The 24,188-nt window shown below is 43.0% G+C and overlaps 1 protein-coding gene across 4 annotated transcripts in view; it reads left to right on the forward strand.

Moving 5' to 3' along the window:
* Positions 1 to 24,188, forward strand: part of MMS19 (MMS19 homolog, cytosolic iron-sulfur assembly component) — a 34,281-nt gene that overhangs the window by 3,637 nt on the left and 6,456 nt on the right. For 2 of the 4 annotated variants that reach the window (XR_001917310.1, XM_018041300.1), the window contains exons 2-18: positions 9,160 to 9,208; positions 11,324 to 11,424; positions 12,204 to 12,289; positions 12,676 to 12,750; positions 13,163 to 13,232; positions 13,613 to 13,741; positions 13,828 to 13,889; positions 20,042 to 20,128; positions 20,552 to 20,626; positions 21,037 to 21,114; positions 21,775 to 21,913; positions 22,155 to 22,309; positions 22,567 to 22,645; positions 23,053 to 23,178; positions 23,372 to 23,453; positions 23,764 to 23,864; positions 23,988 to 24,137. Coding sequence is in view for 3 of the 4 variants with exons in the window: in XM_018041300.1 (XP_017896789.1) it covers positions 9,160 to 9,208; positions 11,324 to 11,424; positions 12,204 to 12,289; positions 12,676 to 12,750; positions 13,163 to 13,232; positions 13,613 to 13,741; positions 13,828 to 13,889; positions 20,042 to 20,128; positions 20,552 to 20,626; positions 21,037 to 21,114; positions 21,775 to 21,913; positions 22,155 to 22,309; positions 22,567 to 22,645; positions 23,053 to 23,178; positions 23,372 to 23,453; positions 23,764 to 23,864; positions 23,988 to 24,137 (1,644 nt within the window). In the remaining variant the exon portion in view is untranslated. Of the gene's footprint in view, positions 1 to 9,159; positions 9,209 to 11,323; positions 11,432 to 12,203; positions 12,290 to 12,675; positions 12,751 to 13,162; positions 13,233 to 13,612; positions 13,742 to 13,827; positions 13,890 to 20,041; positions 20,129 to 20,551; positions 20,627 to 21,036; positions 21,115 to 21,774; positions 21,914 to 22,154; positions 22,310 to 22,566; positions 22,646 to 23,052; positions 23,179 to 23,371; positions 23,454 to 23,763; positions 23,865 to 23,987; positions 24,138 to 24,188 lie in introns of those variants that run through there. The other 2 variants (XM_018041301.1, XM_018041302.1) reach the window with 2 other exon arrangements.

Here is a 24,188-nt window from a genome sequence, read left to right on the forward strand (position 1 = left end):
GAAAAGAGATTTTGAACACATTGGCCTTACAGGTGATGGATATAAAATTTCTTCCTCTTATTTGGATTTGCTTTCATTTCAGTCTTCATTGTATTTTCCCACCTTTGTGGTTCCATGAGGAGACCACTATTCTTGAAATCAGAAGGCTGTTAAAGAAAAATAAATATAGTTCTGAGAAAAGTGTGGCATCCTCAGCAGAAAGGGAATTTTGAGAACTTGGTTGGAACTGAGTACTGACTGGGATTTCTCTCTCCTGTTCCTTTACATCCTCCCCCCTGCCCCCTTGGCTGCTACTCAAGAGGCTGCACCTCCATCGGACAGAAGTGTGATTGTGCATTCTATGTCAGTGCTCCTGTAAATACTCTCAGCGCACCACATGAACTGGTGCCCCGCTAAGGAAAGAGTGGGTAGTTAGCAGGTGCTAGTAGGTTCATTTTTAGAGAACAGATCTTGAACACATTGGAAAAACTTAGATCTACCTAAATAGGGAGAGAAACTTACATTTATTTTTCCTTATGCCTGTGAGACTGCCGTTAGGAAAATTAACTTACTGGCTTCTTTCATTCCTGGAGTTCAAGTGCATATTTAACTTCTAGGTATTCAGGTGTTTTTCATTTGGAAGAACTAATCACTTAAAGTCAGTGATGGGGGGTTCCGTCCCTGGTCCTGGAAGACCCCACACGCCATGGAGCAACTGAGCCCGTGCACCACAGCTATTGAGCCTGTCCTCCAGAGCACAGGGACCACAACTCCTGAATCCTGTGTGCCCTAGACCCTGTGTTCCACAACAAGAGTGTTAGTCGCTGTTGTATCCAGCTCTTTGCAACCCCGTGGACTGTAGCCTGCCAGGCTCTTCTGTCCATGGGATTCTCTAGGCAAGAATACTGCAGTGGGTTGCCATTTGCTTCTTCAAGGGATCTTCCTGACCCAGGTATGAACCTGGGTCTCCTGCACTGCAAGCAGATTCTTTACCGTCTGAGCCACCAGGGAAGCCCACCAACAGGAGAGGCCACCAAAACGAGAAGCTCGTGCAGTGCAACAGGAGAGCAGCCGCCCGCTCTCTACAGCTAGAGAAAAGCTCGTGCAGCCGTGAAGACGCAGCACAGCCAAGTAAATAGAATTACATTTTTAAAAAAATTTAAAAGTAAATAAAGTTAGTGATAGATGGGCTTCCCTGGTGGCTCAGATGGCAGAGAATCTGCCAGCAATGCAAAAGACCTGGGTTCGATCTCTGGGTTGGGAAGATCCCCTGGAGAAGGGAACGGCTCCTACTCCAGTATACACTTAAGAATTTTACTCCTAAAGAATGGTTAAAGGGACATGTAAAAGGGAGTAATTTTGTTTTGGAAATCAAGGAAGCCTTCACAGGAGGAGTTGGAATTTGAGCTGGATCTTGAAGAGTTGAGGTTCCTCAGACTGACAAGGGCAAGAAAGAGGCATTCCAAACCAAGGGAGCATGTCTTCAGGCTTGAGGATATGGAAGAGCTTCTCATGTTGAGAACTCATGTGACTGGATGATAGGAGCTATGATGAAAGGTGAGGCTGGAGGAGACTGAGGGCTAAATCGTGAATGACATCAAGCCAAGGAGTTAGGTCTCAGGCAGTGAGGAGCAAATGGAGATTGGTGAACAGATAATTAATTGTGCATTTTAGATAGATTAGGAATGGATCAGAAGGCTTTTTAAAAAGTGAAATAGTGAGATAAAATTCACTGTAAAAAGTGAGATAAAAATGAGATAAGAAATAAAATTCACAGTAACCACTTTAAGAAATAAGTGGCTTAGTATATTCACAATGTTCCACAACTATCAGCATTCCCTAAAAATTCCAGAACATTTTCATTCCACTAAAAGTGGAAGGGTATTTTGACAGCTGTCCCTGATAGTCTGGTCATAGGGATGACAAGGAAAAAAAGATGAAACTTTGAAAGACATTTCTAACATAGGCTCAACAAGACTAGAATAAAATGTTAGTTTTAGTCAGCTTTCTGAAAACATCCTCAAAATACTGATTCTAGTTTTTTACCACCTTACTTACATTTCTCTTACTATTATTTACTGTTGCAACAGCTTTACTGTCTCTTCATTTTTTTTTCCTTATTTTTTTTTTCCTTTGGGCTGTACCACATGGCATGTGGGATCTTAGGTTCTCAGACCGGGGATCAAACCCGTTTCCCCTATCATGGAGTCTTAACCGTTGGACCGCCAGGGAAGTCCCCATTTTTTTCCTTATTTTGTATGACTTTTGTACTTCTCTTTTGTGTTGGTGCTGCATTAATTCAACATGAAGTCTTTGTGAAAGGATGAAGACTGAAGGGCTGTGCTAGGAGGATTTGCCCGTATACTGGGATTCAAGAGATCACATGCATATGGACGTTTCTTTGTAATTACTGATATAAAGCAGCCAGCTTTGTAATAATATATACTGAATGCTGAAGAGGTCTTTTTCATTTACAAAATGTGAGGCAGGCTATAAGAGTGAGATTGACTATAGGGAGCACGAGGGGAGCTCTGTCTGGTGATGGAAATATTCTGTGTCTTAGTTTGGGTGTTGGTTACTCTAGGTATACTTTTGTTAAAACTAATCAAATTATACATTTCACTGTGTATAAAGTTTACCTCAATATTTTTTTAATGAAACAGTTAGAGGTGACTGAATGGGGCCTAGGAGTCAAGTCTTTGTCCTATAGCATTTGAGGTATTTCCGAAGAGAGACTCTAGCCGAGCATCCACAGGGGCTCTTACGGTCTTGCTGGAAAAGAACGCTTCGGTTCCGTGATATTCTTTGCTAGTAAGGGCTATCAGGCCCCTGTGGCTTCCCGCATGCTAACCCTTGTGGCTGCTACTGAAATTTGTTTTCAGATGGGTTTTTCAGCAGAGCTTCCTGGGTTCTGTCCAGGAGATTCCAGAAAAGTACCCTTTTCCACCCTCCCAAGTGGTACCGTAATTTGTAACCCAGGAATGGGTCTGTCTCTTAAGTATTGCCATCACAGGATGGGGTGTGGAACCTAAGTCTCAGTGCCTTGGTTTGTCCTGTTAGTCCAGCTGCTGCCCCTTCCCCCACCCCACTGCTTGCAGATTTTGTCCCTTGGCTCTTTCTCAGGAGCAGGGGCAGCAGCTGGGCCTTCCACATCCTGGCATGAGTAAGGCTAAGAGTGCCTGATGTCTAAATTGGTGCCAGTCACGAGCTGTGAATCCCAACTAGAGCACTCCCTTCCTCAGTCAGATTGGGCTTCTTACTCTAGTACCAGATTACGCTTCTGCCCAGCTCAGCTCACAGCTATTGTTCAGAGACCACACACTTAAGGGGAACTGGAGTTTCGTTTTCTCAAGCCTCTTCTTCACTTAGCCAAAGTCTGGTCTTGGCGAGAACTGACTAATTAGGTCTTGTGTTTAAAAGTAGGTGGGTTAAGGACCCAGAACAGACTGTGGAAGTAATTCCCTGATTGCCACACTTTATTGAGCTAAAACTCCTCTACATTAATCAAACACGTAGAAGATTGCTAACCTTTCACTCTTAGTTGCTCCTTTGAAAATTTCTCTTATAATAATTCTGTTAGATCTAAGTGAATTACCATTGTGCTGTTAAAATTGCATTTTCAAAAATATACTCACGTAATATACTCACGTGGTACAACATTCAAAAGGTGCAAAAAGACCCACCGTGAGAAGTCTTCCTTTCATCCCAGGATGGCATGCAGGTTGTGGCAGATGAATTACCTGTATTACTCAGTTCAGTTCAGTTGCTCAGTCATGTCTGGCTCTGTGACCCTATGGACTGCAGCATGCCAGGCTTCCCTGCCATCACCAGCTCCTGGAGTTTACTCAAACTCATATCCATTGAGTCCGTGATGCCATCCAACCATCTCATCTTCTGTCGTCCCCTTCTCCTGCTGCCTTCAATTTTTCCTAGCATCAGGATCTTTTCAAATAAGTCAGTTCTTTGCATTAGCTGGCCAAAGTATTGGAGTTTCAGCTTCAACATCAGTCCTTCCAATGAACACCCAGGATTGATCTCCTTTAGGATGGACTGGTTGGATCTCTTTGCAGTCCAAGGGACTCTCAAGAGTCTTCTCCAACACCACAGTTCAAAAGCATCAATTTTTCGGTGCTCAGCTTTCTTTATAGTCCAGCTCTCACATCCATACATGACAACTGGAAAAACCCCAGCTTTGACTAGACAGACCTTTGTTGGCAAAGTAATGTCTCTGCTTTTTAATATGGTGTCTAGGTTGGCCATAATTTTTCTTCCACGGAGCAAGTGTCTTTTAATTTCATGGCTGCAATCACCATCTGCAGTGATTTTGGAGCCCCCCAAAATAAAGTCTGTCACTGTTTCCCCATCTATTTGCCATGAAGTGATAGGACCAGATGCCCTAATCCTAGTTTTCTGAACGTTGAGCTTTAAGACAAGTTTTTCACTCTCCTCTTTCACTTTCATGAAGACGCTCTTTAGTTCTTCTCTTTCTGCCATGAGGGTAATGTCATCTGCATATCTGAGGTTATTGGTATTTCTCCCGGCAGTCTTGATTCCAGCTTGTGCTTCATCCAGTCCAGCATTTCTCATGATGTACTCCACATATAAGTTAAATAAGCAGGGTGACTATACAGTCTTGACGTACTCCTTTCCCAATTTGGAACTAGTCTGTATTATTATACTACTCGTGTATGATATATCCTCACTAAAGGGAGCCTTTTGATGAAAGTGAAAGAGGAGAATGAAAAAGTTGGCTTATAGCTCAACATTCAGAAAACTAAGATCATGGCATCCGGTCCCATCACCTCATGGCAAATAGATGGGGAAAGAGTGGAAACAGTGGCTGACTTTATATTTTTGGGCTCCAAAATCACTGCAGATGGTGATTGCAGCCATGAAATTAAAAGACGCTTACTTCTTGGAAGGAAAGTTATGACCAACCTAGACAGCATATTAAAAAGCAGAGACATTACTTTGCCAACAAAGGTCCATCTAGTCAAGGCTATGTCGTGGATATGTGTGGATATGAGAGTTGGACTATAAAGAAAGCTGAGCACCAAAGAATTGATGCTTTTGAACTGTGGTGTTGGAGAAGACTCTTGAGAGTCCCTTGGACTGCAAGGAGATCCAACCAGTCCATCCTAAAGGAGATCAGTCCTGGGTGTTCATTGGAAGGACTGAAGCTGAAACTCCAGTACTTTGGCCACCTGATGCGGAGAGCTGACTCATCTGAAAAGACCCTGATGCTGGGAAAGATTGAGGGCAGGAGAAGAAGGGAATGGCAGAGGATGAGATGGTTGGATGGCATCACCGACTCAATGGACATGGTTTGGGTAGACTTCGGGAGTTGGTGATGGACAGGGAGACCTGGCGTGCTGCGGTTCATGGGGTCGCGAAGAGTCGGACACAACTGAGTGAACTGAACTGAAAGGGGACATGGAGGGCAAGCTGATTCAGTGTTTGAAAAACAATATTTTGTCTGGAAACTGTTTCAGGCTGAAGGCAAAACTGCCCATAAGTACTGTGCTCTGCTTATGTATTTGTTTCTCACAGAGGTTGACAATTCCAAAAGTAATTTATAGCTACACGAGGGTTGAAAAGAATAAAAAATGGTAGATAATGGGAGCCAAGTTCCTCACTGTCCAAGAAACAAATTATAAATAAGCAAAGGGGAAGGCTAGAATGGACCCTGTGGTACTATATTAGAGTGGAGACTCCAGTATAATCTTTTATTTAGTTTGATATATATGGATAGGTACAGAAATAATGATAATGTGTGTATGCACATAAGTTAGAATACGTACATATATTTCCCAGCTCTCTCTGCCGAGAAGGGCCTAGAAGCAGTGATATCACAGTAGCAACGAGTGCAGCTACTTCCATATGTTGGTTTTTAATACCATTCTCCAATAAAAAGAACCAGGACTTCTTGGGGCAAAGGCAGATTTAAGGGTTGGGGCAGGGAAATTACAACATGAACCTTTAGTATTTTGTAGTGCCAAAAGGTAAGAAAGCACTGTAAAAAAATAAAAGGATAGGGTATGTCAAAGGGATGCTGGTGCCAACCAGTGTAAAAAAACTCCTGATGGCTAAAGATAGAAAATTGAGCAACGAAATAGCCTAGTATTGGATTATAACCCAAGGCATAAAATATGCATGAGCCTATGCTGATATAAATAACTAAATAAATGAAGGGAAGAGATGAATCTTCCTTAGAATAACTCCAAATAACATAGATAAGTACTCCTTCTTCTAAGAAACGGAGCTTAATCTCCCCTTTGTTCTAAGTCACTAAGTGTGGACTCTGGCCTTAGTGACTCCCTTCCAAAGGAAAGAATCCGGGAAAAGGAAAAATAATAACTGTATGCGTGGTGCAGAGACCTGCTGGCACTACCTTAACCAAGTGGTCAGAGTTAAAATCACCAGTGGTAAGTCGTGTTGATATATTGTACCTGTGATAGGATGAGATGAGAAAGGCACTTTACCTCTGTGCTGTTATTCTTACCCGACTCCATAGCCCCAGGATAAACACGAGGAAAACATTAAAAAAAAATTCATCAAAAGACGTTTTATGAAAATATTGATACTTTTTAAAAATACCAAAGTCGTGAAAAACAAGGAAGGTTGAGGGATTCGTTATGGCTAGTTGCAGTGTGATATCCTTAACTGGATCCTGAAACAGAAAAATTACATTAGTGGAAAAGTTGGTAAAATCTGATAAAGTCTAGAGTTCAGTTAAAAGTAATATGCAAATGCTCATCTCTGTTAGTTTTGACAAATGTACTATGTAAGATGTTAACCTTCAGGGAAATTGGGCAAGGAGTATATAGGAACTCTGTACTACCTTTACAACCTTTTTTCTTTAAACCTAAAATTATTCCAAAGTAAAACCTTTTTTTAAGTCTACCTCTCAACCCCATTGGATTGCAAGCAGATCAAATCAATCAATCCTAAAGGAAATCAATCTTGAATATTCATTGTAAGGACTGATGCTGAAGCTGAAGCTCCAGTACTTTGGCCACCTGATGCAAAGAGCTTATTCACCGGAAAAGACCCTGATGCTGGGAAAGATTGAAGGCAAAAGGAAAGGCGGGTGGCAGAGGATGAGGTGGTTAGATAGCGTCACCGACTCAATGGACATGAATTTGAGCAAACTCTGGGAGATTGTGAAGGACAGGGAATCCTGGCGTGCTGTAGACTCTGGGCTCATAAAGAGTTGTACAGGACTTAGTGACTGAACACACACACACTCATTCCCCTAGCTACCAGTCTGCTTCCCTGGAGACAATCAGTGTTACTAACTCCTTTTATCTTCTAGAGATATAAATAAATACAAGTAGAAATCATTCCCCCCCCCTTTAAAAACAATGCCATGCACATACTATATATTAATACTATTTATGTACACTCTATGTTCTGCTTCAAAATCTTGTTCCATTATTAGTATAAATATATAGGTTCCTCAGCCTTTTTTCAATTTCTTTTCCTAAGTTAGCTACAGAGAATTCCATTGTATGGGTGTACTATAACTAATTTAACTGGTTTCTTATCATTGATGGCCATTTGTTATTTAGTCATTTGCTATTATAAACTACTCTGAAGTGAGAAAATCTGTACATGCATTATTTTGCACTTTTAAAAGTAGGTAGGGTAAATTTTGAGAAGATTCCCTGGGTTAGAGCATATGTATTGATACACTTGTAACTTAGAAGATACTCTCAAGTTGCTCTTCCTAGGGATTTCTCTGGTGGTCCAGTGGCTAAGACTCTGTGCTTCCAAAGCAGGGGGCACGGTCCACAGCCTGGCCAGGCATTCAGATCCCTCATGCCAAGTGGATGGGCCAGGGAAAAAATGCCCTCTATAAAAAGGCTGTACCAACTCACATGGCACCTGCAGCGTCTGAGTGCCTTATTTCTGCCTGCCATCACTGAACATAGAGTTACACAAAATGTTTGATCTTTGCCAGTCTGTTTGCATTCCTGTTGTTAATATAGTTGAGCATCTTCTGGTCTTGCCGATTTTTAAGTTGGTTATTGGTCTTTTTCTCATTGATTTGTAGAAGCTCTTTTTGTATTAGCAAAATAGCCTTTTGTTATAAGAATTGCATATATTTTTTCCTAGTTTGTCTTATGATTTCTTTTCTTGCCTTGCAGAAAATCCAGGTGTTTTGGTTTTTTTTAATGTGGCTAATTTTAACTAATCTTTTCTTTTATGGTTAAAGTATAACTTTATATTATACTTAGAAATGTTCTCCTGTTGTTTTTTTTTTTTCTTTAATCCATTTGAAATTTACTTTGGTGAAAAATTCAGAGCCATTGGTTTTTTTGTTTTTGTTCTTTTCCCCCAAATATCCAATCATTACAACATCATTTATTGAATAATCTGTTTTTCTTTAATTGAAATAATTTTTAAATCATATTTTCATGTATTTGTGTCTCTTTCTGGATTTTCTGTTCCATTTTTGTACCATTGATTTCTTTGACTATGAACTCATACTACACTGTTATTTTTTGTTTATACTTTTATTATGGAGAATATAAAGTATATTCAGAAGTATACAGTGTTTTAATTATTGTAAAATTTATTTATAAAAATCTTTTACTATCTGGAAGAACCACCTTTCCGCCCTCATTACCCTTTTTCAGAATTTGCCTGATTATGTATTATTTTCTGCACTCAACTTTCTCACTTGTGCTTTAAAGTTTTCACCATTCAGATATTCACATTTTTCTGTTCAGTTTATATTGAGGTATTTTTCTCTCTCTTTTTAAAATTTTATTTGTTGCTATTATTACTTTTTTCCTTTATATGATTTTACAGGCTAGTGTACATATATGTGAAAGTTCTTAATTTCATATTAATTTTGTACCAAGCCATCCTAATGAGTTGTTTTGCTTGTAATATTTTTTCATGTATTTCTCTTGAATTTTCCTAGGTAAACAATCAGGTTACCTACAAATGATATATTTACTTTCTTTTCAGTTTTTATACTTGGAGCTGCATATTTGAAGTATTACGAAATGCCTCTAGTGTGGAGGGACTCTTGGCAAGCACAGTGGACCCCCAGATGTGAACCCAGGATAGGCAGAAACATCGGCAATAGAGACATTAAACCCTAGGATGGAGTTTTTTGTTGTTACTGTTGTTGTTTCATGTTTTTGTTTTTGTTTTTCTTTCCTCTAGATGTGAAGTCTGGAAGCTATACAGTGTTACAAGTGGTGGAAGCCCTTGGGTAAGCTACCTGCTCCAGAACAACTCTCATCAGCCCTGGCAGTACACTCTGAAAACAGTTATTTTGTCCTCAGTTTCTTCCACTGTAGCCCAGTTCCTCCCTCCCCTTCCATATTAGTACCTCATGCTAAGCCTATGTTTCTCTTGAAAAAAGTTTCATGCCAGCTGATTGAGACCCTTGACGAGGTGTTGAGAGCACAGCCTGTGGGCCGCAGTAGCTCTTGCATCAGCCCGCAGGTTTAGGTGAAGGTGGGTGGTTGAAAGCCATCAAATGTTAATGCTTCTTTAGCCCCACCCTCCCCCGTGGCATCCTAGTCAGCCTGCATCTGACTCAGACCCCTGTGGGCCCCACCTGGGAGGCTGACCTGGCACGGGATTCCCCACTGTAGGAAAAGGCTTGGAACAACAGCTGGAAGACCACTGTTCAAACCAGATATTCCAAGCTCCAGAGGAGGCACGTGCTTATAGTCTAATGCCTGCTCTTCTCGTATTTTGTACTTGGAAGACCATTTAAATTGGAAAGTCTTAGTAGCAAAGGTTGTTAACTGTCATAGCTAGTGTGTCTCCTAAAACAGAGAAAAATAGAAAATTGGGGAGAAGATGGGAGAGTAGGTCACTATTATGCATTTCTCCCATATGTTGTTGTGGCCTTGGTTCATTTTTTTAAAGTAACAGCTTTATTGAGATATAATTTACCTATCATAAATTCACCATTTAAAAGTGTGTATTAAAAAAATAAATAATAAAGTGTGTATTCACAGATTTGTGTAGCCATTAGTTACCACAGTCAATTTTAGGACATTTTCATCACCCCAAAAAGAAACCCCACACCTATTAACAGTCACTCCCCATTCCTTTCTCTTCCTTGCACCTGGTAACTGCTAATCTACTTTGTTTCTGTGGATTTACCTATGCTGAAAATTTCAGATAAATGAAATCATACAATAATATATAATCTTTATGATTGGCTTCTTTAATTTGCAATAATGTTTTCAAGATTCATTCCTGTTGTAGCTTGTATCAGTACTTCATTGCTTGCTGAGTAATATTCTGTTATACGGATATACCACAGTTTGTTTACCCATTCATCAGTTGAGGGATATCTGAGTTGTTGTCACATTTTGACTATTCTGAATAATGCTTCTGTGAGCATCTGTGTGCCTTGGTCCATTTTTAAATGCACAGCTTTCTGCTTCTGAGTGGGGCCCTTGCCGTAAGCTCCTATCCCAGGTATCCTGTCAAGACTGATCTTTTTTGCCCCAGCTCCTCTAGTATAGATACTCTTGAGACTTCGCCGGTTGGCTCAGTGGTAGAGAATCCACCTGCAATGCAGGAGATGAGGGTTCGTGGGTTGGGAAGATCCCCTGGAGGAGGAAATGAGGAAATGGCAACAGTATTCTTGCCTGTAAAATTCCATGGACAGAGGAGACTAGGGGGCTACAGTCCATGGGGTAGCAAAGAGTCGGACACTACTGGACGACTGAGCTCAGCATAGGTACTCTTATCCTTGTTTCCTTAAGGTACCCTGGCCAGCTCTCCTTCAGAAGTCTTCTGCCTCCTTCATTTGCTTAGATTCCTTGTGGTATGTTTAAATGTAATCTCTGTGATTTGTTTTGAAGATAAATCACCTTGTTGTTGCTTCAGCCTGGGTCCTCCCATATCAATAATCCTTAATAGTTAAAGCCTTTATTCTGACCATCTTACTTAGTACACTTCCAGTTATAAAGACTATAATGGTTGCTTTAATAGTGATATAGTTATTCTTCTCCTGTTTTGGTAGAAGTTGCCATCTCTTGAGCCCTGTGGGTAACTGCTAAGCTCTCTTTCAGAGGAAAGTCACAATTGTATCACTGAGGAGAAAGAGTAAACCCCACACCCAGTCAGTGCCTGGAGACAGACAGTTCTGTTGGCTGTGGTGTCACTTATGCCCCTGATGACACCTCCAGGCCAATCTGGGGATTGGCCTTACTGTTGTTTGTAATGCTGAGCGCCTCCAGAGTACCTTCCTGGGCCAGCTTCCATGCCCAGGGGCTGAGTGTGACTGACTAATTGCAAAATATTTACTTCCGAAGTTTGAACTGGGTGATATCGGGCTCTCTATCTTACTTTCCCCCAGGTCTTCTCTAGAGAATCCAGAACCCCGAACTCGGGCACGTGGAATCCAGCTTTTGTCACAGGTGCTCCTCCAGTGTCACTCCTTGCTCCTGGAGAAGGAAGGTAACTGGTAGGCGTGCTGAGCCAAAGTCTTCCTTGTCTATCAGGCCGGTTAACCCGGGAGGGAGGGAGGGACATAAGGTATCTTCGTACTCCTAACTCAGGGTTTTCACACCGCACTAGTATATGTGGCAAAGAAGATAAGAATTGAGCCACAAGACACATAGATTTCAAATGTAGCCTTAGACAGGTTTTTTTTTCCCCCAGTATGTCTTCTGTCTGTAAAATGGACAAAGTAGTGTTTCATAGATGGAGCAGAAGAGTAATGAAATACCAAAATGCTTTGAAGTCCTGAGGGAAAAAACCCATAGCTTATTTATCTTCCATAGCAGGGGTGGGCAAACGACAGCCTGTTTTTATAAATAAAATTTTATAAGCATATAGCCATGTCCATTTATGAACCTGCTGTTCATGCTGCTTTTATGTTACAGTGGCCCAGCTGAGTAGTTGTGACATACTGTGTCCAAACACCTAAAATATTTACCATATGGCCCTGTGAGAAAACGTGCCAACCCAAGTTCTGTAGAAAGGCAGTTCTCAGGTTGAGAATGGGTTTGATTGTGACCTCTATGTGAATGGATGACCCAAGATGTTCACCTGTTTTCTTGACAGATAAGGAAGGAACCCCCCAAATGGGAGGGCTTGGGACATACCTAGGTGAAGGAGGTGATTTGTAGTGAAGCCCAGGCAGGAACAGCCCTTAGAAACTTTGGGAAGAAGCGATGCCAGCGGGCCCTTCTCCATCCTGTGGAAACTAATGCCTGAATTTCTGGTCTGTTCAGTGGTCCACCTGATCCTGTTCTATGAGAACCGGCTGAAGGATCATCATCTCGTGATCCCGTCTGTCCTGCAGGGTTTGAAGGCACTTGTGAGTTCTCCTTTTCTGTATTACATACCATGTTTACAGGACTCTATTTCCAGTGAATTCTCTCCTTCCCCTTAGTGGGTGAGACTTCGGGTACTTCAAAGCAGATGCCTAGATATGGGGCTAAAGTAGTCTCAGCCAGCTCCACTTCTGTTTTTAGTCTGGAGAGTAAAAGTGTCCTTTGGGGACTGGAATTCAGCGTCAACCTGGAAGGAGCTGTAGAGACCTAATCAGCTTGAGAAAAGGGCCCGTGTTTCTCACCGTCCGCATGTCTTCCCCAGCCTGGATGTTGTAATTCCCACTGCAGTTAGATAGGCCCGTTTTAGGCTTGAAGGCTACACCAAAATTTCCAGACTTCCCTCTGTGTTCACACTTCTCTTCTCCCCCAGAGCCTGTGTGTGGCCCTGCCCCCAGGGCTGGCAGTCTCTGTGCTTAAAGCCATCTTCCAGGAGGTCCACGTACAGGTGAGTGGTAACAGTGACCTCGGTATTGTCTATCTTCCAGCCCTTGACATAACTAGAATTACATGGCAAAAAAAAAATTGCCTTCTAAGAGTTCTGAACTCTTACAGGCCTTTGACCATATTTGCCTGCTGTCCCTTGCTACTGTATAAGGAGAGGGAGGCATGCAATTACATCTGACCTGTGTCCTCTTACACCTAAAGAAAGTGAGGCACGTAGGAGACAGGTTTTGGTTATTGGTTCCTCTGCTAGATTGCTGGACCAGACCCATACCTTTTCTTTGCATTTCCTCTGAGGGTCATCTTATTCTGGTATAAAGAAAATTACCCAGTTAGAGACGGTGAAGCAGGAAATAGTTTTGTCAGCTGAGGTATTCTTTGGGCACTTACTTTACTTTCTTGTCTCTCCTACTAAGTCCCTGCCGCAGGTGGACCGACACACAGTCTACAGTATCATCACCAACTTCATGCGAACCCGGGAAGAAGGTAAGAGGCAGGCTTTCAGGAGACCTAAAAAGTGAACGCAACTTTTCTTCCCCCTTTACGAGGACTGATTTTAGCCCAGGGTGATATAAAAGAGCCAGTACTTTGAGAGGAAGATAAAGGGAAACTGGGAGTCACTCACTCCCCAGCAAAAGAAAGAAAGGGTGGGGTTTGAGCTGAAGTGTTAAACTCCTACCTCCATAGCCATTATATATTGTGGCACATCTTCTCTTCACTGAGAACTCTCTTGGAATAGGAAAGCAGAAATGGTCGGCTCTGGGAGGCGTGAAGAGGGAGGCAGTGAGAGAGGGAAAACGCAGGCCAGAAGAAAGCCCCACTTTCTATCTTGTGGGACAGTAGTGACCTTGTTCTCTCCTCCCCAGAGCTGAAGGGCCTAGGAGCTGATTTCACCTTTGGCTTCATCCAGGTGATGGATGGGGAAAAGGATCCCCGTAATCTTCTGGTGGCCTTCCGCATTGTCTATGACCTCATCTCCAGAGACTACAGCCTGGGTACGTCCTTGCAGTTTTGGATTAGCTGGTTGGGGCTTGTCAGAGGAAAGGCTTGTAAGTCCTCATTCTTTCTCTGTTGCCTTTAGGACCTTTTGTGGAGGAGTTGTTTGAAGTGACATCTTGTTACTTCCCTATTGATTTTACTCCTGTAAGTAGTACCTGTCATTCATTCATTCAAATATTGAGTGTCTGTTATGTGCCAGGCCCAGTTCTAGGCACTGAGGGTACATCAGTGAACAAAAGAAACGATCCCTGCCCTCAAGAACTTAACATGTCAGTAAACTGGGAAGTGGAAAAAAAACCTTCCAAAAATGTACTTAGTGCTTAGAGCTACAGGATTGTAGAACATGATTCATGTCCTTGAAAGTTGAAACATTTAAGTAACAGTAAGAGATTATGGACCAAAACAAGTGGTGTTACAGTTGTTCAAAGACAGAGTTCAGTGTGAGCTAGAGTAGGCAGGAACTGACTCACAGATAAAATAGGATTTCAGTTGGTTTCTGAAGGATGTGTAGCATATGATCCTGGATTCTGAGGGCACATCTCAGGCAATAGAAACAAAGAGGACACAGTTGAGCATAGCATGCACAGGAGGTGTTTGCTCTCATGCCTCAGCCCTTCTCCCACTCTGCATCTTGATTTACCTTCTCTTTCCAAATACTCAGGGTCTCAGCACTATATGGGTATGCATGGTATGTAGATGAAATGAAAGGAATTATACCACACACATCAAATTTACATCAGAGCTCAGTCGGTAAAGAATCTACCTGCAATGCAGGAGACCCCAGTTCGATTCCTGGGTTGGGAAGATCCACTGGAGAAGGGATAGGCTACCCACTCCAGTATTCTTGGGCTTCCATTGTGGCTCAGCTGGTAAAGAATCCACCTGCAGTACAGGAGACCTGGGTTCAATCCCTGCATTGGGAAGATTCCCTGGAGAAGGGAAAGGCTGTCCATTCCAGTATTCTGGCCTAGAGAATTCCATGGACTGTATAGTACATGGGGTCTCCAAGAGTTGGACATGACTTGAGTGCCTTTCACTATTGACTTTCCCTGCCTTTAAGATAAAAAGCCATTTTTGCCATAGGGAATTTCTTAGCAGCTTATTTTAGCTGACATCATGTTGCTGGGGCCACCTCTCTCCTAATATCCTTTTCATTGCTTTTGTAATCAGTATCACTATTTCTGCTCAGAAGTATTTAAGCCTTTGAATTCTTGAAAGCTCTTGGTTAGGCTGCCAGATTTCTCTGGTTTTACTTTCTTTATTTTGTGTTTGTTTTGAAAAGATAACACATTCACAGGATTCAAAATACAAAAGGTACAAATAGGTGAAAAATCTACATACCATCAAGTTTATTTCTCCATTGTCAACCAGTTTTATCAATTACGTCTGAATCTTACAGAGCTTTCTCATCCATGTATTAAAAAATGCTCTTCCCTTTCCCCATAAAAATGGTAGTGGATTTACACATTTTTCCTATACTTTGCCATTTTCACTTAGCAGTATATCTTGGAGAGGGTTCCATAACAGTATATAAACTAGCTCTTTATTCTTTATGACTGATTTTCCTTTGCATGGACATACCTAATTAATTTTACTTGTCCTCCGTGGGACAAAGGTTTTTGCTAATCTTTTGCTGTTACAAGCAATGCTGCCACTTAACATACCTGCCTGTACATGTATCATTTCACACATATGGGGTATATGGGTGTAACACTAGGATAAATTCCTAAAATTTAGGAATGTGTGCTGGAATATATGCACTTAAAATTTTAGGGTGGGCAAGAATATTTTTTTTTTTCGAAAGATAGTACAGTGAACATGATGCAACATTTAGAGAATTAAGCCTCTTCACTGCCACCAACCATTTTCCTTTCAGAGATAATCATTGCTCCCAACTGCTTATATATTTTCTCAGAGATGTTCTAGGAAAAACAAGTTTATAGATAATAATTGGAAAATTTCTTTTATTTGAGCAGAGTTGTGTGTTTTTTTCCACAGTGTGGTCTATGGGAAGCAGAAAGCTCTTGTCAGTTAAAATAGGGACACCTGGCTTTCAGTGTTAAATTTGTGTTAAAAATATTCTTCACGGTCTTACCAATCTGTATAGGCCACTTGCCATCACCATCATGGATCACAGCAGTATAAGTTAGGGCCAGATAGCTGCTGTTTTAGACTTTGTGAGCCTTATGTTCCCTATTGAAACTCTTCAGCTCTGCTGTTCTAGCACAGAAATTCCCTTGCCGCTGGAATGTGGTACACTGGCTGTATTGCAATAAATATATTGATGGACTTGGGAATTCACATTTCATATAATTTTTATTTTGCCACAAGATATTATTTGATTTGTTTTTCAACCATTTAAAAATGTAAAAACCAGTCTTAACTTAGCCATACAGTCTTAGCTGGTTGCTTCCTACTCTTAATGCAGAGTCAATACTGAATCTTTCTTTCCCATCGTCTAGGGATTCCTTTATTTTTTCTCTTGGATCAGATCTCCATTTTCTGTGTTTACATATTCCTCATTTTATGGTTTATTCCCTCATTTTGGTGGTGCTCGTCCCTTATGAGCTTCCCGTGGGTGTAAAAAGAGTATAAAATGTTTTCATTTTTGTAAATCTAGAATCTCTTCATTCTTTGCTCACACTTATTGATAATATGGGTATAAAATTGAAGGCATTGCTATATTTACTTCTAATTTTCAGTTGCTGTGAAGAAGTCTGAATTCTTTCTGCTCTGCAAAACTTTTATGTTCACTTTTCTTCCCTCTTCTTGGGAAGCTTTTAAGCGTTGATTATTTCCCCCCAATATTTTGAAAATTCACAGTGATGTGTCTTAGTACAGGTCTGTTTCCACGCATTGTACTGGGTGCTTGGTCGGTCCTGTCGGTCTGGAAGCCCGCGTCCTCCGGCCTGGGAGGACTTCTTGGCATTCTCCGTTGCTGCTGTCTTTCCCTCTGTTAGCTCTCTGCTCCTTCCTTTGGGAACTCCTGTCAGTCTGTTACCTTTTCTTTCTTATTTCCTTCCTTTACCTTCTTGTTACTTTATAAGAAATTTTTATTTTTTATCTTTTCTATCAGTCAGAGTCCAGGCATGAAAAACAGAAACCACTTTGGTATTTAAAACAAATAATTTAATGCTGGAAATTGTTTGTACACATTATAGGAGAGCCGAGAAGCCAAACAAAGGATAGTGAGGCAACCTATCAATAGCAGAAAACCATTACCACCCTGAGGCTGGAGGGACAAAGAGAAAAGTTGATGTTACTGGACCTCAGGGGCCAGCGTATGACAAAACACAGGCCTTCAGTGGGACTTGGAGCCAAGGAGGAGATGCTACCAGTGGTGAAAGTGCCCACTAAATAGAGATGGGAAGAAGTGTCCTGGGTTTTCCTTTCCTTCTAACCTGCATTCATCTGCAAGTGCTTCCCATTGACTGAACCTCCGCCATTGTGGGAACCGGGAGAATGCAGCTTACAGTGGTCAGCCTGAGGAAGGGATCCGAGGGCAGAAAGGCCCAGGACCAGCACATCTCCCAGCAGCTGATTTTGTTTTTCATTTCTGCACTCATGCTTTGAATTTCCCAGGGCCTTTTATTGTCATTTTTGATGATTTCTTGAATGTTTTTTGATTTTTTTTTAATAACATTCTATTCTTATTTAACCCATGAATGAATTACTTTCTTACCATTCTTGAAAACTCCCCACATGTGTGGTCTTTGTTTCATCCAAGTTGCTTATTCAGTTTATGTTGTTCTCTATTTCCAGGTTAGAGGCTTTCTCCAGATATCTAGTAATCCTTGGGAGTTTGCACGTGTTTCAAAGTGAGGATTATAAAGTTGAGTGGGAGCTCTGAGCACATAGGGTGGGCTGATTGAGGATGAACTTCCCTGTAGAGTGGCTTACATGGACAGTTTGGGAACCCTCAGGTTGCAGCATCTTTATTCCCCATCCAGGACTTTGGCAGTGAAAGCACTGAGTCCTAACCACTGGACATCCAAGGAATTCCCACTTAGACCTCTTTTGATTCAGCACCCAGGCCCTCAACTGCATTTTTGTCTCAGCTCTGTCTCACCTTCTCCAAGAATTAAACCCCCAGATTCTGCTGCAGCTAGGAAGGACTTGAGAAGCAATCTGGGAGGTCAGACTGCTCCTCTAACCCCACTCCCAGTTCCAAAGGTGCCTGGTACTGCTGGTTGCAAAGCTTTCTGAGGAGACTGTGTGGTGTGTATGGAGAGTTACTAAGCTTTCCCCAAGCCTACTGAGGATTCTGTTGTCTTGGCTCTAAGTCATTTTCTTCTTACCAGTCTGCTTTTACGATTTTGTTGCTAATATCTCTTGTCCTGTTTACCCTTCAGCTTTATATCTTAAAAAAAAAGAAAGAAAAGAAAATCCCCTTACTGCATTTTTGGTGGGATTTCTAAAGAGGAAAAGGAAAATCTGATTCATGTTTTCAGTCTCCCTTCTTGACATACACGTGGCTAATAGGCACATGAAAAGATCCTTAACTTTGTAGTTATTCAAGAAATGCAAATTACAAATATAAAGAGGTTTCGCCTCACACCTGTCAGAATGAAGTAAAGTGAAGTGAAAGTCTCTCAGTCGTGTCTGACTCTTTGCAACCCCGTGGACTATACAGTCCATGGAATTCTCCAGGCCAGAATACTGCAGTGGGTAGCCTTTCCCTTCTCCAGGGGATCTTCCCAACCCAGGGATCAAACCCAGATCTCCCACATTGCAGGCGGATTCTTTACCATCTGAACCACCAGGGAAGCCCCTAGTCAGAATGGCCATCATCAAGAAGTCTACAAATAATAAATGCTGGATAGGGTGTGGAGAAAAGGGAACACTCCTATACTGTTGGTGGGAATTGTAAATTCGGCAGCTGCTATGGAAAACAGAATGGAATTACCATATGACCCAGCAGTCCCACTCCTCTGGTATATATCTGGAAATGAGGAAAACTCTAATTTTAAAAGATACATGCAACAAAGTAGAGGACCTAGAGGTTTTCATACTAAGTAAGACACAAAAAAACAATTATATGTTACCATTTATATGTGGACTCTAAAAAATAATACAAATTAATTCATTTACAAAGCAGAAACAGACTCACAGACATAGGAAACAAACTTTACAGTTACCAAAGGGTTTTAAAAGAGGTTGGGGAGGAATAAATCAGGAATACAGGATTAACAGGATATATAGGAGTTTAGTCCTAAATATTCATTGGAAGGACTGATGCTGAAGCTGAAACTACTTTGGCCATGTGATGTGAAGAACTGAGTCATTGAAAAAGACCCTGATGCTGGGAAAGATTGAAGGCAGGAGGAGAAGGGGATAACAGAAGATGAGATGGTTGGATGGCATCACCAACTCTATGGACATGAGTTTGAGTAAATTCCAGGAGTTGTTGATGGACAGGGAAGCCTGGCATGCTGCAGTCCATGGGGTTGCAAAGAGTTGGATACTACTTAGCAACTGAACTGAACAGGATTAACAAATACATATCACTATATATAAAACAGATAAACAACAAAGGTTTACTGTATAAAACAGGGAACTATATTTAATACATTATAATAACCTATAATGGAAAAGAATCTAAAATATATATAAATGTATATAACTGAACCACTTTTCTGTACACCTGAAATTAACACAATATTATAAGTCAACTGTATACTTCAATTAAAAAAAAATCTGCCTTCTTGATACAGAAATCATCAATGCTTTTATATTGCCAGGATTACAGCTTTTTATAAGGGTGGAAAAATAGAAATGTCCGTCAAAGGGAGTTTATCCAAATAAATTGTGGCTCAACCACACAATGAAATAGTATCAGCCACTAAAACAAATGCTATCAAAGCATAATAACATGAAAAAAATGTACCTAATGTATTAAGTGAAAAAATAGATGGCAAACCATATGTTCAAAAGAATCACGGTTTCTAAAGCTATATATATTTTAAAGGGAAAGTGTCTACCAATCACATAGTCATCATACTCTATATACAGAGAAGAAAGTTGCACCAGAAAGTTAAGGGTGCTTATCTCTGAGTGGTGAGATGATAGATCAGATGAAAACTGCATGATCAGATAGAAAATAAAGGCCCAACAGACAGAAATTTCCCAAGGAACAACACGAAAGAGCAAGCTGTCTTCCTTCTGGGGCCTTGTACCACTTGTCTGGCAATTTGGCTGTACGTCTCACCCTGTTCTGCAGGGTTGGTAGGTTCGGTCCTGTGTCCAGGCATGGTCTAAAGAGATACACAAGGCCACGCCTCTTCTCCCTTTTGCAGCCACCTAATGATCCCCATGGCATCCAGAGAGAAGATCTCATCCTGAGTCTTCGAGCTGTGCTGGCTTCTACACCACGCTTTGCTGAGGTGGGTCTGGCCAGAGTTAGGGCATGTAGCCTCAGGCCTCAGAAGGGTCTGAAGAAAGAACAGTTAAAGGCATGGAGGAAAAGAAAGATCCAGTATACATTCTAAGATATGGCATCCTGCAAGTGTCTTCAGACCTTTGAAGTAGAAAACTTTACCATCTCTTCATTTAAGATAGTAATCCAGTCCCTATATGGTGCTCTCTTTTGAGATTCTTTAGCTTTGCCAGCTAGCCCACTTTTCAGGTCACTAGGAGTCCGGCCATGGCTTGGGAGGGAGATTGGCTTACAGTCACAACTCCTGACTCAGTGCAGCTCGGTGACGTAGCACCTACCCCGGGGGCTGATGACAGCGAGGACATGGTGGGCTTGGTGCGGCTGCAGCGCCAGCCACATCCCGTGCTCGGTTCTTCCTTCTCTCCCACAGTTCCTGCTGCCCTTGCTGATTGAGAAAGTGGACTCCGAGATTCTGAGTGCCAAGCTGGATTCTCTGCAGACTCTGGTGAGTGATTCTTCTCTTTTGAGGACCCAGCTGTCTTTAGACAATTTAGCAATGCTACAGGATTATGGACTGATTCTTAGAGAGCTGGGGAGCTGTTCCCTGGGCCTCAGGAGAGGGATACCCAGGGTCTCAGCCTGTAGGTTTACCTCCAGCCCGCAGCTGCGTTTTGCCCTGTTCTGTAGTAATAGTGTGGCAGTTGAGGAAAGGCTGACCAGGGCTCCCTCTTCTTGCTTGTTTTCATCAGCTGGGGCGAGATCCTGCTTTTCAGTGATCTGGGTAGGATGGTTATGAAACCCTGCTGGTTTTACTGCTGAGAGCCGCCTCTTTCAGGTGCCATTATGCTGAGGGGGCTGCACGTCCCAGGAAGCCTGAGAGTGTAGACCGCCATTAACCTTTGCTTTCCCTGGCAGAATGCTTGCTGTGCCATGTACGGACAGAAAGAACTAAAGGACTTCCTTCCCAGCCTCTGGGCTTCTATCCGCAGAGAGGTGAGTGTCACTTAGATAAACTGACTACTCTTAACTCCTAGTTGTCAGGTCAGGCATGAGGGGAGATAACACACCCTGTCCTTTTCCCTCTGTTGCTGTGCCTGGTTATTCAGCAGGAGAGCCAAGGGGCATACTTTAGTTGAATGAAATGGTTAGGGCCAGCTGCTTCCTGATGATGTGATCAGTCTCCCATAGTGCCCACTTCCTGTCCTTCCTTGGTAAAGGGCATAGGTCACTCTGAGTAGAGGGGGAGAGGAAGAGACTTGGGGAAAGGGATCCCAGCAACCACCACTCAAGGTCGGTATTCAGTTTCTCAAAAAGTACGTGGGGACGTCCCTGGCGATCCAGTGATTAGGACTCCATGCTCTCAGTGCAGGGGGCATGGGTTCAATCCCTCTTCGGGAAACATCACCCACATGCTGTGCAGCATAATCAGAATTGAAAAGGAAAAAAAAGAACTATGTATATCAATATCCTAGTAGGACTAAGGACTTAGTGAGAATACATCAATTGAGATAAAATTCACGTGAGGGGTTAATTTCCATTGTTGTGCCCTAAAGGTTCTCACCACCCTCTCCCCAAAAGGAAATAGGCAGCAGGTGGGTAGGGTCTCACCTGGTGCAGGCTCACCTCAGTAGCCATGGGATCCCTCCCTGACAGGTGTTCCAGACGGCAAGTGAGCGGGTAGAGGCCGAGGGCCTGGCGGCCCTCAACTCCCTGACTGCGTGTTTGTCTCGCTCTGTGCTGAGGGCCGATGCTGAGGACCTCCTTGACTCCTTCCTTAGCAACATTCTACAGGGTAATGGGGCATGGCAGCTAGAAAGGGGAGTGCACACAACAGAGGGAAATTCCTTAAGGCCAGTGACCTTTCACAGTGCCCCCAAGTTCAGTGATTTGCATACTGGAGCCCTGCTTTTAATTGAAAGAAATTTAAGTGATAACTGCTAGTCCTGGGGCTGAGCCTCCATCTTCTATGACCTGCAGGGGAACCGGGCAGCATTCAGCCTGCTCCCCAGGTCTGTGATGTGCTGCCTTTCTAGACTGCAGGCACCATCTGTGTGAACCGGACATGAAACTGGTGTGGCCTAGCGCCAAACTGCTGCAGGCGGCTGCAGGTGCATCTGCCCGGGCCTGCGACCACATCACCAGCAACGTGCTGCCTCTGCTGCTGGAACAGTTCCACAAGCACAGCCAGGTAAGGAGGCAGAATCTTTTTAGGAAATGATGGGACCTTGGGCTAGGATGGCTCTCTCATAGAGAAAGCAATGTTGCGCTTGGGCCTAGGTATAGTAGATCTTGGGTTTTGCTCCCATTAGCTGTTGCTAGTTCCCTTGTTCACTCTTTTCTTCACACTCTTACGTACAACGATAATTCTCCCCACTTCCATAGTAGCAAGACTGAAATCCATTAAAAGGTAGTCTTTGACCCCCATAACCCCTTAAAACGTTACAGAGCAGCCAGCGGAGGACAATCCTTGAAATGATCCTGGGTTTCCTGAAGCTGCAGCAGAAATGGAGCTATGAAGACAAGGGTGAGGCTGCCTTCTAGATGTGCTGTCCTGGGGGTGCTGAGCGCTGCAGCCCTGTAAACGAGGGCAGGCCGGGAGTGCTATAGAGAAGGAGCCTAGAACAGCCGACCTGTTCTCAAGTTGTAGCACAAGAGAACACTTAAGAAATGAGCCCTGTTCATTTTTTTCCCTAGTGTACTTCCTGGATATCCAATGGATTAAATTCTTTAAATTTGTCCCAGCAGTTCCCTGGTCCAGTGGTTAGGACTCCATGCTTCCTCTGCAGGGGGCATTGGTTTGATGCCTGGTTGGGGAACTAAGATCCCATGTTCCATGTTGCACAGCCAAAAAAAAAAAAAATCTGCCCCAAGTTATCTTTGTATCGGTGCTGAATGAGGTTTCCGTCTAACCTGGACTCTGTTTCTCCCTAGATGAAAGACCTCTGAGTGGCTTCAAGGACCAGCTGTGCTCACTGATGTTCATGGCCCTGGCAGACCCCAACACCCAGCTTCAGCTTGTTGGCATTCGTACACTCACAGTGTTGGGTGCTCAGCCAGGTACACTTAAGGGAAAGAGAAAAGATTGGAGCTTTTGGTCCCTTTCCTATGGTTTTCTGTCTTAAATAAAGAGCAGTCTTTATTCTGTGGTTCTAACAATTCTGTATGATTTGGGATTTCTAATAGGACTTTGTGAAGGATGGTGGTGGCTGCTGGGGAAGAAAGATGAGGTTTATGTCTCCTTCTAATACAGATCTCCTGTCTTCCGGGGATTTGGAGCTAGCAGTGGGTCACCTGTACAGACTGAGCTTCCTGGAGGAGGATTCCCAGAGTTGGTGAGAATATAAGACAGCAAGATAGAGCCAGCTATTCCAGGCCGGCGTGCTCCTGACCCTTGGCTTTCCCAGAGGACATGGAGTCTGTGCTTGGCTCTGGCTGCTAACTGGTTGGAGCGATTGTTGTGGGAATGTTCTCTTTTGGGGGGCATTAAGAAGCCCTGTCCAACTTAGTGGTATAGGTACTCGAATCGTGCTTTTTTAGAAAGGTGGTCTCAGAAGCCCACGCTCCTGAATCTGCCGAATGGGAGGCCTAGGCAAGAGAGCCACAGAGCCAGCTCATCTAATGCTCACCTGCGCTGTGCCCCAGCAGGGTGGCAGCACTGGAGGCATCAGGAAGCCTGGCCACTCTCTACCCCGTGGCCTTCAGCAGCCACCTAGTGCCCAAGCTTGCTGAGGATCTGTGTTCAGGTACGTGTCTCTGACCTTCTGTGGCTTGCTCCTTCCCAGGGAAGTTGGTGGGGCGGGGGTGGGGGGGCTTCCTTCATGCTTGCCATCACACAGTGAAACCTGATCTCCTGGGTTGCTTTTCAGAGGAGTCAGATTTGGCTAGAGGGGATGGGCCCACCAGGTGCTCCCGGCATCCACGCTGTCTGCAAGCTTTATCAGCTGTATCCACACATCCCAGCATCGTCAAGGAGACGCTGCCTCTTCTGCTGCAGCATCTGTGCCAGATGAACAGAGGTGACTACAGGAAACAGTCACTGAGGAGCTGGGCTGGAGGGGGAGCTGCAG

Source organism: Capra hircus, chromosome 26, assembly GCF_001704415.2.
Source record: "Capra hircus breed San Clemente chromosome 26, ASM170441v1, whole genome shotgun sequence".
NCBI lineage: Eukaryota > Metazoa > Chordata > Mammalia > Artiodactyla > Bovidae > Capra > Capra hircus.